The sequence below is a fragment of the Microcaecilia unicolor genome, chromosome 1, assembly GCF_901765095.1.
Source record: "Microcaecilia unicolor chromosome 1, aMicUni1.1, whole genome shotgun sequence".
Lineage (NCBI taxonomy): Eukaryota > Metazoa > Chordata > Amphibia > Gymnophiona > Siphonopidae > Microcaecilia > Microcaecilia unicolor.
In genome coordinates, this window is record NC_044031.1 from 427,494,807 (window position 1) to 427,509,388 (window position 14,582).

Sequence of the window (14,582 nt, forward strand, 5' to 3'; positions counted from 1 at the left end):
CCCTTGATTGTAGAGGCCATCTTGCCTGTTAACTGCTTTGAATCTCAGGTTGGAGAAATTGCTATATACAAAACACAGATAGAATAGAATTGATGTCTCCTCTATGGCCTTGTCTTCCCTGAGTGCCCTTTTTACCCCTCGGTCATCTAGCAGTCCAATGGATTCTTGCTTTTACTATACCTAAAAAACGTTTTTACTATAAGGGGCATTTTCAAAAGAGAAGGGCGCCCATCTTTCGACACAAATCAGGAGATGGGCATCCTTCTCTCAGGGTCGCCCAAATCGGCATAATCAAAAGCCGATTTTGGGCGTCCTCAACTGCTTTCCGTCGCGGGGATGACCAAAGTTCCGGGGGCATGTCAGCAGTGTACCGAAGGCGGGATGGGGGCGTCCTTTACAGATGGGGGTCCTCAGCCGATAATGGAAAAAGAAGGGCGTTGCTGACGAGCATTTGGCCGACTTTACTTGGTCCATTTTTTTTCACAACCAAGTCTCAAAAAGGTGCCCGAACTGACCAGATTACCACCGGAGGGAATTGGGGATGACCTCCCCTTACTCCTCCAGTGGTCACCAACCCCCTCCTACCCAAAAAACAAATTTTAAAAACATTTTTTTCCAGCCTCTATGCCAGCCTTCAATGTCATACCGAGCTCCATCACTGCAGTATGCAGGTCCCTGGAGCAGTTTTTAGTGGGTGCAGTGCACTTCAGGGAGGCCGACCCAGGCCCATCCCCCCTACCTGTTACACTTGTGGTGGTAGATGTGAGCTCTCCGAAACCCACTGTACCCACATGTAGGTGCCCCTCTTCATCCCTAAGGGCTATGGTAGTGGTGTACAGTTGTGGGGAGTGGGTTTTGGGGAGGGTTGGGGGGCTCAGCACCCAAGGTAAGGGAGCTATGCACCTGGGAGCAATTTCTGAAGTCCACTGCAGTGCCCCCTAGGGTGCCCAGTTGGTGTCCTGGCATGTAAGGGGGACCAGTGCACTACAAATGCTGGCTCCTCCCACGACCAAATGCCTTGGATTTGGTTGTTTTTGAATTGGGCGTCCTCTGTTTCCATTATCGGCGAAAACCGAGGTCGCCCATCTCTACGGTCAACCATCTCAACATTTAGGTCGACCGTCTCTTAGGTTGACCTAAATGTCAAGATTTGGGCGTCTCCGACCGTATTATCAAAACGAAAGATGGATGCCCATCTTGTTTCGATAATACGGGATGCCCCGCCCCTTTGTGGGGACGTCTTCAGAGATGGGCGCCCTTAGAGATGGTCGTCCCCGTTCATTTATCACCCTGCACGTGTTTTTGCCTTCAATGCAATCTTCTTTTCAAAGTCTCTCTTTGCCTTCCTTAGCAGTGCTTTGCATTTGACTTGCCATTCCTTATGCTTTTTCCTATTATTTTAGTCTGATCCTTCTTCCAGATTCTGAAGAATTTTCTTTTAACTCTAATTGCTTCCTTCACCTCACTTTTTACCCATGCCTGCTGTTTGTTTGACCTTCTTTCCTTCTCTTTTAAAGCATGGAATGTATCTGGTCTGGGCTTCTAGAATGATATTTTTTAATAACATCCATGTCTGATGTAAATTGTTTTCTTTGCAGCTGCTCCCTAAGTTTATTTTTTTTTCTCTTTACCATTCTCATTTTATCATAGTCTCCTTTTTGAAAGTTAAATGATAACGGTATTAGATTTCCTGTGTGTACTTATCCAGAGATTATATCAAATCTGATCATGTTATGATCACTGTTATCAAGGGGCCCCAGCACCATTACCTCCTGCACCAGATCATACGCTCCACTAAGGAATTGTTCCCCTTCTTGTTGGTTCCTGAACCAACTTAATTTCATCAAGGAACTTTACTTCCCTCACATGCCCTGTTACATTTACCCTGTTAATCCTGAGGTAATTGAAATAATCTATTATTGTGTTAACCTGTTTGTTAGCCTCCCCAGTTTCTGATAATCTTTCTGCATCTGTCTGTTCATCCTGGCCAGGGGGACGGTAATATACTCCTTTCACTATCTTTTTCCTATTTATACATGGAATTTCTATCCATAGGGATTCCAAAATGTGTTTTGTGTCCTGCAGAAGCTTTAGTCTATTGAATTTAAGATCATCCTTAACATATAATGCTACCCCTCCACCAATTTAGTCTGCTCTATCACTGCAATGAAGTTAGTACCCTGGTATAACAGTGGCCTTATTGGTTATATTCCTTCCACCAGGTCTCAGAGATGCCTATTATAACTATAGTTTCATTTAGTGCAAAATATTCTAATTCTCCCATCTTATTTCTTATGCTTCTGGCATTTAACATACAAACATTCCAAACAATGTTGTTATTCCTATTTACAATTTGTTCAGCAGTTGACATTTATGTGGCTCCTGGCTGAATATCAGACAGTACTCCCAAAGGGGATCTTTCATGTGCCCTCCCAATCTGCCTTCTAAATCCCCACACCCCAGTTCCAATTTCCCCTGGACCCCTCACCACCCACAGGATTTACCCAGAGGTGATCCCTGGTATTCTAGTGGGATTGGGCAGAAGTGATCTCTTTCCGCTCATGCCCCCCACCCTCAAATATGACTTTAAGTTCAAAATGGCAGTGCTGACCCCTAGTGATAATTTTGTGGTACTACCATTAGCCTCAGCCTTCCATATAAGGAACTGGACCCAAGGGGAGGATCAGATCTAAGGGGTGGGTTGGGGGATCAGTGTTAGGCCACTTAGCTATGCAGGCACTGGTGCTGAGTATGGCCCATGACTGCATAATGGCCTGCTCCTTCTCAGTTCTGCCCCTGGACCACATCAGCACTAACCAGGCAGCGTCTGAGTAATCAGAGCCAATATTCAGTGGCACTGCCTGGGCAAATGTCACCGTATATGAGCAGCTGGTACACTTAGAGGGGCATTTTCGATATGACATCTAAATCAGACTTTGGATGTTTTGTAGAAAAATTTCCAAAACTCCAGTAGCGACCCTGACCATTTTCGAACCTAAAAAAGTCCACCTTTTTTTTCCCCCTGAAAATGACCATTTGCTAGACATTTTTGTGTTCAGTGCATCTATCTTTATGGTCCATTAAAAAAAAAAAAGTCCCACGTGGAAAGCGCACAAAATCAAGCCTATGGGATATAGGAGGAGCCAGCATTCTTAGTAGACTGGATACACAGACATTTCAGCAGAGCTGAAGGGCAGCCTAGGGGGCACTGCAGTGGACTTCACATAAAAGGTCCTAGTTATAAACAGATTTTCATAATAAAAGCTCCCAGGTACACACCTCACCATTATCCCCTTATATTGTATAATGAGCCCTTCAAAATCCACCAAACACCTACTGTACACTACTACATAACCTTTATGTCTGCAAGTGTCACCTATATGTAGGGACAGTAAGGTTTTGGAGGACTCACATTTTCCACTGCAAGTGTAACAGAGTGGTTTATGGGCCTGGGTCCCCTTCTCTACAGTACAGTGCACTGCACTGACCACTAGGCTACTCCAGGGATCTTCTTGCTGCTCTAATAGGACTGACCATAACATCTGAGGCTGTATGTACTGTTTCTTTTACATCTTTGTGGGGTGGGAGAGGGTCAGTGACCACTGGGGGAGTAAGGGGGGGTCATTGCTTAATCTCTTCTGTGGTCATTTGGGGCACCTTTTTGTGGTTTAGTCATTATTCAAACAGGTCTAGCCCAAACTGTCCAACTTTTAGCCCTGGATGTTTTTGCTTTGGTCCATTATGGCAGAAAAATGTCTAAGTTGCAGGAACACCCAAATCCCGCCTCCAACACGCCCTCTTGTGATTTGGATGCACTGCAGATGAACTGCTTAGAAAAACATCTTAAAAATGGGTTTTGAGCCCCTTAGTATGATTTAAATGGACAGGAGCCACTCCTGCTCTCTTAAACCACTCTGAATATCGACCCCTTTATATGTGGAACTACATATAGTAAAATTCGGTAACTTACATTTGTGATTATATACTAGATTCATAAATTCTTTAACCTGTCACATTATTGTACATGCTGAATGGTGACTGCATTTAAACGTCCCATCACTGGATTGCCCTCTATCAATGCTGGCTTCAGCAAAGGAGACAGCTCAGGGCTGTAGACATAATTCTAGAATTGTCATTGGAATCATTTACAGAACATGTACATACTAATGCTTTACCCTCATTTTTTTTTTTGCAGAGCTCATCCATTGTTGAGAATGAAAAATGTTATTGTGACTCCCCACATTGGAACTGCTACTCACAATACTTGTCGTTTGATGATGCAGAATATGACAAAAAGCATATTGGCCGTTCTTAATGGTCACAGAATTCCTAATGAAGTAACTTCTAACTAATGTGCCTCAATCTGTGACTGATGATTTTTTAGACTGAAAATAAGTGAGAACTATTTCTTCATGTTCCATGGAAGATACGGTTGCTAATACTGATTAAAAACTAATTGCACAAATCTCAGAGATTTCTATCAATCTGTTTTTTTTCAGTCTATGACCTCTTAACCTCAATATCATCTGACTGTAGAGCTGTGATCATTCCATTTAAACAGATTTATTGGAGAGGGGGGCAGGGAAGTTATCTCTCAGTTTCTTCTTGCTACCAATTTTGGTTTCTGCCAGGTACTTGTGCCCTGGATTGGCCACTGTTGGAAGCAGGATACTGAGCTAGATGGATTGGACCTTCTGAAGGGGTGTTGCTAGTGGCAGTACTATACCCTCCCAAAGGAGATTTAACCTTTTAGTGAAAACTGAGTGTGTATGGCAGTCGGAGATCAGCGTGACTGCAGTGCCACCGGTGGGAGCACGTAGAAAAGGGAGCTGTTCTTACCACTGGAGGTCCTCGGGGATCCCCACCAACCATAACAAGGGTGCTACAATTTTGGTTGGGCCTGAGTTCAAAGTGGGTGGGCCCAGGCCCACTTGTGGCTACACCACCGCTTTGCACTAAATTGCAGAAGGGGGGGAATGGGACTTGATATACCACCTTTCTGTGGTTTTTGCAACTACATTCAAAGTGGTTTACATAGTATATACAGGTACTTATTTGTACCTGGGGCAATGGAAATTTAAGTGACTTGCCCAGAGTCACAAGGAGCTGCAATGGGAATTGAACCCAGTTCCTCAGAATCAATGTCCACTGCACAAACCACTAAGCTACTCCTCCACAGAAGACAGGTTGATCTACTATTATCTCTTGGTTCTGTGCCAGATTACCTCTTTGATTTTACCAAACTGCACTGAGCCATTTAACAACAGATACATGTAAGGCCACTTCCAGATATGTCTGGGCTAACTTTGCTTCTGATTTCACTCATATGCATGAAATGAACTTGCATATATCAAGTCTTCAGTGTATACACATTTTTCAATCTCATGCATAATTGTTGAGGGTGTGTTCAGTGCTGAAAACCTGCCTGACTGTGGGGAACAGGATAGACTTTGGAAGCCCTGCCCCACTCTGTGCTGTGTGCAGAGCCTGCTTGTTTAGATATTTGAAGACTGAGTTCTCATTTGGAATGTTGGATTTCTGAACTGAATATCTTGTATTTATGTTGTACTGGGAATATAACGGGATCAAGAATACTGCCTGTATTGATTTTCAATTTTTTAAACTGATTTTTCAATTATACAATCCAATAATAGGAAGTATGAGTAAAGGAAGATCAATTTCAACAACAACAAATGAAACAAAGCATAGCTTTGATATAATGTTAGAAATTGCCTCCTGTAGCCCACATTACAAGGGGGGGGGGGGGGAATATTAAAAAAGAAACTAAAGTATTGTTACAAAATCAATGAAAACATAATTACTTGTCGCTATCTAAATATATCAACTCTTCCCTATATCAAAAACATAGATCACTTCAATAACTCTTAAGCAGTGGCGTTCCGTGGTTGCCTGACACCCAGGGCGGATCGCCACTGCTCACACCCCCCCCCCCCCCCGGGTGCAGGGCAACACGGTACCCCCCCCCCCCCCACGACACAGTCCCCACCTGCCTTCCAAGTTCCAACTCCGTCCACCCCAGCGTGGCACCTCGCATCTGCAGCGCTGCTGTAAAAAGAAGAAAATCGCCTCCTCGTCGGCCCTTCCCTCACTGTGTCCCGCCCTCTGACATAATTTCCTATTTGCTTGAGGGTGGGACACAAGTGAGGGAAGGGCCGACGACGAGGTGATTTTCTTTTTGCAGCAGCGCTGCAGATGCAAGGCGCCACGCTGGGGTGGACGGAGCTGGAACCTGGTTGGCAGGTGGGGACTGCGCCGGGGGGGGGGGGGTGGCGGTTCCATGCCAAGGGGGGGTGTGGATGGACGGAGCGGAGCACCCCCCCCCCACCCGTTGACACCCGGGGCGGACCCTTGCTACGCCACTGCTCTTAAGAACTTTTGCCTGTATTGATTTTCCAATTGCATCACGTTAGCCAGTCAAGTTTTATTTCTGAACAATCTCAATCAGTTATGCTGTGTATTTTTGCTACTGGACTGTGACTTGTGCTGACAACCTCAGAAATGTAAGTCCCTGAGGCCCCGATGATCAAAGGTAAATGTAGACGCTAGAGACCACTAGCGCCAGACTAGCGCTTGCATTTACCAGCGCAGGATGATCGGAGGAGTCTGGTTCAAGCTCTCTAAAGAATAATGCCAAGCTCATTTAAATTATATTTAAATGAGTTTGGCGGCATTCTGCCTGTATGATCAGAGCACTGTGCTCGGATCGTATGGGTGGAATAGTACCTTAACCCTACGACAGCTCGGAGCTGACATTTGGGTTAAGGCTCTCTTCCCTCCCCCTCCCCCCAGCTAGGCAGCCTGGGCTGTCACTGTCAGCCCGGATCCCTCACCCCCCAGCACGTAACCCCCCCCCCCCCCCCCCACCAAACACAAGACCTGGAGGTTAGGTGGACCTCCAGGCCCCTCATTCCCCCCCCCCCCCCCCCCGAACACAAAGCACTCCCCCTAAAAAACCTAAAATACCCTGATGGTCCAGTGGGACTCTCAACAGCCCCCTGCTAGTCCTGGCAGTCTAGCGTTGGGGTCCCCCATTCCTTCCCAAACCCAACCCCCTCCCCTCATACCGCAGACTAGAGGAAGGAGGGACTAGAAGTCCTTCCCTCCCATAGGTGCCACCTCAAAATGGCAGCACCCGTGGTCCAGTGGGCCCCTTGACAGCCTTCGCTAGCCCTGGTGTAAACTCCCTTATCGGAAGTTTAACCCCGCCCAGTGCATCCCAGGATGCACCGGGCAGGGCAGCAAGCTGCCATTTTGAGGTGACGCCCAGATGAGGGAGGGAGCACTATTCTGAGGTATGAGAGGAGGGGGTTAGGTTCAGGGAGGGAGGGGGACCCCACCACTAGACCACCAGCGCTAGTGGGGGGCTGTCGAGTGTATCACTGGATCACCAGGGTATTTTAGTTTTTTTTGGAGGGGGTGCTTTGTGTTCGGGGCAGTGCTTTGTGTTCATGGGGTGAGGCTTGGCATGGACGGAGGGGGGTTGGAAGAGAGCCTTAACCCTCCGAGCTGGCGTAGCATTAAGGCGCTATTCCACTCATACAATCAGAGCGCAGTGCTCTGATCATACAGGCAGAATACCACTGAACTCATTTAAATATAATTTAAATGAGCTTGGTGTTATTCCCTAGCATGCTTGTGCCAGACCCCTCTGATTATCCTGTGCTGGTAAATGCGAGCACTAGTCTGGCGTAGGGTTAAGGCGCTATTCTACCAATAGGATCAGAGTGCAGTGCATATGGGCAGAATTCTGCCGAGATCATTTAAATATAATTTAAATGATGTCCGCAGTATTTGCGCCAGACCCCTCTGATCGCCCCATGATGTTAAATGCGAGCACTAGTCCAGCACTAGTGGCCTCTAGTGCCCGCATTTACCTTTGATCATTGGAGCCTCCGAAAGAATCTAGGGACAACAGGCGGCCAGTGACTCATTTTTCTGAGGAGGCTGAAGCAGAGAAGGGAGGGGAGGGGCAGAATTTCTCTTCCTTCACTTTCCCTACCCCAAGGCCCAGATGATCAAAAGCAAACGCTGGCGCTAGTGGCTGTTAGCGCCGGCGTTTGCTACCGCCCCATGATTAGAGCCCTCGGCTCTTTGCGCAAGTAGCATGCAAATACATGCTAAACAGGGCATTAGGTATTCCTCCCCAATGATCAGCGGCCAACGCACCAAAATGTGGGTCACTGGTTGTGGCAAACCCTACACCAGCTCCGAGCTGGCGTTAGGGTTTGCCGATCATTGGGGAGGAATGGTGAGCCCTGTCCAGCATGCAGTTGCATGCTGGCAGGCCCCCGTTCCCCCCCCAAATCAAGCCTGTCACCTGCCACCAGGGGGCTGGAGGTCCGGTGGACCTCAGGTCCCCCCCCCCCCCCCGACGATCCCACCCCCCCCAGGTTCAGGGAGGCCTGGAGATCCGGTGTGTCTCCAGCCCCTGAAACCCCCAGAAAATGTCAAGTGGCCGCTGGCCAAACCCTCTCCCACCCAGCAAGCGACGGGGGGGAGAGGGGGGGGCTGGAGGTCCAGTGCATCCTGGAATGTGCTGGGCGGGGCTACAGACCATGTAAGTGAATTGGTCCCTTACATGGTCTGTAGCCCCGCCCAGCGCATCCCAGGATGCAATGGGTGGGGCTGGGCGCCACCATTTTGCAGCAGCGTCAACAGAAGGAAGAGGAGGGAGGCAGGCTGCGTCCCTCCTCCAACTAAAGGTAGGGGAGCCGGGAGGGGGGTTGTCCTTACTACTACTACTACTACTACTACTTATCCTCACGCTGGACCACCAGGGATCGGTCGGACAACGCTGGGGGGGGGGGAGTTGGGGTGGGCTGGAGGTCCACCGAACCTCCAGCCCCCCCCCTTTCGCTCGCTGGGTGGGAGAGGGTTTGGCTGGTGGCCACTTGACATTTTCTGGGGGTTTGGGGGGCTGGAGACCCACCGGATCTCCAGGCCTCCCTGAACCTGGGGGTGGGGGATCGGAGGTCCGCCGGACCTCCAGCCCCTGTTGCTCGGGGTAGGGGTAGACAGGGCCTGGTGGTCCCATGGACCTCCAGCCCTGTTGATCGTGAGGGTTTGACAGGTTTGGGCTTTTGACAGCCCCGACCTGTCAAACAAGTGCGGGAGGATTGTGCTGAGCGCATGCTCGGCACAATTCGCCCGCACTTCTACCCCATGATCACAGATAATTGCGCTGCTTAAATTTGCATGCATTATCTCTGATCATCAGTGTGGTAAAGCCCCGCGCTGTTCCACCGCTATTTTTAGAGCGCTGTTTGGAACAGCGCGGGGCTTTTGATCATGAGGGTGCAAGCCTCTTAGACTCACACAATCTTCTGCTTTCTCCTCTCTGGGCCAGATGCACTAAACTTAACGAGCCATTAACAAGCAAGGAGTAAACCCTGGCATGCACTAAAGACTTTTTTCCGACTACCGTAGCAGCTAACGAAAACGGAATGCAGATGAGCAAATTGTGTAGAAACCCTATTGTAATGAGATGCATTAACCTTTTCCAATTGCCTTAACGCTGGAAAATCTAACGAGAGGTCTGTACCTCTCTTTGGGACTGCGTGGGATGAAAAACTTCTATAATGTTACAAAAAAAAATCGGGGGGGGGGGGGGGGAAGTGCTCATTAGGGACGTCCTTTATGGTCGTGCTTTACTTTAAAAAACAAAACTTTAAAAACACTTTAAAAACAAAACCAACAAAAAGAAGAGCACGTTTAGCTCAGCTCAGCCCCCCCCCCCCCCCCCCCCCCGAGGTTGCCGCCGCCACTGCTCCCCCTCCCCCTCCCCCTGTGCCCAAGAATGCAGACTGACTGCTTAAGTTAGTGGTGCACCAGAAAATGTGTTGTTGCAATTGATTCAGGAACAAATTAATCCCATGCTAATTATTTAAATGAGATGGATAATGAACTTCTAATTTCATATCCCCCTAAGCACTAAAGTACATTAATGTTCTTATTGTCAATCTAGTTGTTAGAAAATTAGAAAATTAATGGTATTGGGGTGAGGGAGAAGCAGTGAAAAGGATCACATGCCAAACCTATCTTTGGCAACCATTCTAAAACAAAAAATGCCATTTAGATTTTGATTGCTTACTTGTCTGTCTTCAAGAGACAACAAGGGACCCCAGCATCCCTGCTCCTCCCACCAGCAAAAAAACAATGATGCTCAGAGCTTCTTGAAGTTTACCTGACCCTCTGAAGGCAGAAGGAGAGATTTCTTTACCACCTGCTGTCTTGCTCATTATTGTCAAAATGATGCCACTTCATGTGGAGCAGTGTTGAGCAGACACCAATTTGACAGGGGTGGGCAAGACAGCAGGAGGTAAGCACCTCTCATCTTGCAAAGACCAGACCCTGCAGAGGTTTGAGAGATGGCGGCTTTGTTACACACAGCCCAAGCTTGGATTGTGAACTTCAGGGAGATGGGCAGGATAGAGATGGGTGTAGAAGTTACACTGTTTTCTTCTGGGCACAAAATGGCAAAAATCATTAAAAAAAAAAAAAAAAAGCATGGCTAAATACTTCAGGAATGAATTAAGATAAGGAGAGCACTGCCACCCATCTGGACTCAGAATCTAGATGTTGTCTGGGTTAAGCAGCACCCTAGCAAATGTGTTAGGACTTGAAGTTGGATAACAGAAGAGAGGGTAAAACAGCATACAAACATAAACAGTAGTAAAAAAAAAAAAAGCACAACTGGGCCTTCAGAATTGAGATAAGTATAATCCTTTTTATTCTGAAAAAGACCTGACACGGGTACAAACGCCTGCCTCAGGGGTCTAGCACTAAAAACATATAGAAAAATAATAACATTAATTAATAAAAGCAATCATAACATAAATGTAAAAAAGACAATGATCATCATGCCTAAAACCAAAAAACTATATAGAAAAATATTTATATAAAATATATACATGAATAAAAACATATAACAATACCATTTTCACAAAATGATAAAACAACATATCAGTATTGAGCAATTGAGGACCAAAACATTTCAAATAAAGTGGTACAAAAAAATAAACCACTACCTAATGGATAATATGATATAACAAAAAAGGATGTGTCAATCTTACCCAAAGGTTCTTATAAATATAATAATACAAAGTTGGAAATCACCAAACAGTCAGGGTATATCGCCTAGCATAAACCAAAGAAAGGAAAGGGTAAGAAAAACTGTAACATTCATCATGAAAAGAAAAACTTCCAAATCATATTGTGGTACTTTGTGAAATTTAGAAAAACCATGGGGCTATCCAATTTCTGAATATAAATAAAGGTATATAAAAAACTGTATGTAAATCGAGTAACGTATGTGATAGCCCATAAAAAAAGTTGTGTTTAAAATATCACATGGGTTCCATCGCTTAGAGCTGTCATAATAAGAGAAACACTACCTGGGAGGGACATAAAAAAGACAGAATAAACCCCAAAAACTAAAAGGACAATTCCACAGTAAGTGTTACTGTAAAGTAAAGGTGGGGCTGCTGATACCGCATGCGATTCAAAAGCTCAGTGCTTAGAAAGCAATAAGAAATGATCCGGGACGGAAATAATATCTGTTCTTTCATACAGAGCACCGCCTATAGAAAGACCACCAAGCAAAAATGCATACGTGGAGGGGCATAATCGAACGCCCATCTCCATGGGCGTCTATGTCCGAGAACGGGTACGTGAAGGGGCAGGACAGACCGTATTTTCAAAAACAATGGGCGCCCATCTTTTTTTCGATAATACGGTTTGTGCCAGGCAAATGCATCAGATTTGTGTGGATTTGAGCTGAGCATAATCATTTTTCAGCGATAATGAAAACCAAAGGCGCCCAGCTCAAAAATGAACAAATCCAAGGCATTTGGTCATGGGAGGGGCCAGGATTCGTAGTGCACTGGTCCCCCTCACATGCTAGGACACCAACCAGGCACCCTAGGGGGCACATGTAGCAATAAAAAAAAAAAGTAAAATACCTCCCAAGTCCATAGCTCCCTTACCTTGGGTGCTGAGCCCCTCAAATCCTCCCAAAACCCACTGCCCACAATGCTACACCATTACCATAGCACCAGGGTGTGCTGGTAAATTTTTAACAACGGGCTCTCTCTCCGGGCATAGCCAGCCCTGAAATTTTTTGGGGGGAGGAGGAATACATGCCTCTCTCTCCCCTCCCTTGTGCGGGCATGCTAGGCATACCTTTGCCGAGCCCCACCAGCCAATAAATGAACTGCCACCATTCTCTGCTGCTTGTTTCTGGTTCTGAGCAGCATGATGGAACCTTCTTGTGCTTGCATGAAAAGTCCCAGCCTGATGCTCAGAGTCAGAAACAAGGAGCAGCAGTCTATTTACTTGGCTAGTGGGGCCAGCATCACTGCCAGCAAAGTAAAAGAGAATTCAGGAGGGGGCCCAAGCCCACATTTTGGGAGTCAGTTGTTAAAGTAGCCATGGGGAGGCCTACTTTAACAACCGGCTCCCAAAATTCTTAAAAACATAACAAACGGCTCTTGCGAGCCTGTGAGAGCCCGCTCCAGCACACCACTGCATAGCACTTATGGCTGAAGGGGGGCATGGGTTTTGGGGGCAGTTTGGAGGGCTCTCATTTACCAGCACAAGTGTAATAGCTAGGGGGGGATGGGCCTGGGTCCACCTGGGTGAAGTCCACTGCACCCACTAACAACTGCTCCAGGGACCTGCATACTGCTGTGATGGAGCTGAGTATGGCATTTGACGGTGGCATACAGGCTGGAAAAAAAAGTTGTTGTTTTTTTGGTGGGAGGGGGTTAGTGACCACTGGGGGAGTCTGGGGTGGTGATCCCCGATTCCCTCCGGTAGTCATCTGGTCATTTAGGGCACTTTTTTGGGACTTGTTCGTGAAAAAAAGGGTCCAAAAAAGTGACCCAAATTCACGGTAAAAAAGCCTTTCTTTTTTCGATTATCGGCCGAGGGCGCCCATCTCTCCTCGGCCGATAAAGACACCCCAGTCCCGCCTTCACCACGCCTCCGACATGCCCCCGTCAACTTTGTTCATTCCCGCGATGCAGTGCAGTTGACGATGCCCAAAATCGGCTTTCGATTATACCGATTTGGGGGCCTTTGCAAGATGGACGCCCATCTCCCGATTTGGGTCCAAATCTGGGCGCCCATCACTTTCGAAAATAAGGCCGATAGTGAGGTGATCATAAAGTCTAAATGTGCCAGTGGTCATTAAAAAGATGCGCTAAAGTGACACATAAATTCCATTGTTACTATCTAGAATACTGAGAAACCACTGCCACAAAATGACATGAACAGATGTACAACAATCATTGCTACTGAGCAAAAGTGGAGCTACTGAAGCCTCATGCAATTTTAAGAACAGAATGTTAAGGAAGGGACTTACCCAAAGTGTAGTGAGTATCCATGTAGTCATGCAAAATTCTATCGGTAGAAAAACCGCCAGTACGGAGTGCATGTGCATTAAAGTGCTTATAAAGTGTCGTGGAGCCATGAAATGAGTGACGTAGTAAAAGAACAACGTCATGTGTTTGTAGGTCCTGCTGGCTGCATAAAAAAATAGCATGCCTCGTGTACCCATAGCTAATTTAAAAAAAATATGAATGACCCACACAACGAAGGTTAAAGCAATAAAACAATTTGAATAGTGAAAATGTCTAGAAAAGTCACATTATGTAAATGAGTTTGAATGGCTATTACATCATTCTTACAAATCATCAAAACATATTGCATAAAAAGAATCAGTCTGAAAAGACAGCGGTCTATAAATTGTGTAGAATAACCTGTACATAAATGCATTGGACCAAATTGGGTAAATAGAAATATGTCAAAACAGTGCAATACGTACATCATATTAAATGACGTATATATCAATGTGTAAAATATATTAATACAAAATAGACCTTAAAAATATAACTAGTGTAACAAGAATCTCAAAATAATGTTACATACATACAAAATCAAATAATGAAACTTCTGTAAAAGCATGTTGATCTAAAATTGTACAATAAATTCATTACATGGAGACAGCAGCAAAAGTGTGTATCAAAAAAAATGAAATTTTGGTAAAACCAGCCATCCTCAATATCAAAATTATCATGTACAGAGATAAATAAAAAATAGCATAACATTTGCACTGATAAAAAAAACAAGTTTAAAGATGTAGAACATCATACTGAGTGGGGGGGAAAATTATAGGAAAATTGATGTCGATCTCCGCATTGAGTCCAGCAGGGGAAACTGTGTCTAATTCGAAAATAGATCTTTGCTCTTGCTGTAATAAAATCCTCTCCATATTGCCCCCTCGCCATGATGCCTTTGCTAACTTGAAAGCTAAAAAACGGAGGTCTGAAAAGCTATGGGAAAGGTCAATGCAGTGTTGGACTAAAGGTGCTATCACATTTTTTCTCCTGATATTATTTCTGTGTTCAATCATTCTTCTTAATTTTTTTGATAGTCTTGCCCACATAAATGAGGTTACAAGGACAGAGAATGAGATAAACAGCGCCCTCCGTGTTGCAGTTGGAAGAATGTCTTAGAGGATATTCCCTTCCGTGTACATGGGTGGATAAACACTGAGGTGG

At 45.8% G+C, this 14,582-nt stretch overlaps 1 protein-coding gene across 2 annotated transcripts in view; it reads left to right on the plus strand.

Moving 5' to 3' along the window:
• Window positions 1-4,470, plus strand: part of LOC115475914 (probable 2-ketogluconate reductase) — a 51,511-nt gene extending 47,041 nt beyond the window's left edge. For both annotated transcript variants that reach the window (XM_030211995.1, XM_030211988.1), the window contains exon 6: window positions 4,196-4,470. In XM_030211995.1, the coding sequence (XP_030067855.1) occupies window positions 4,196-4,352 (157 nt within the window). In that variant the 3' untranslated portion in view covers window positions 4,353-4,470. The remainder of the gene's footprint in view (window positions 1-4,195) is intronic.
• Window positions 4,471-14,582: the final 10,112 nt, after the last annotated feature.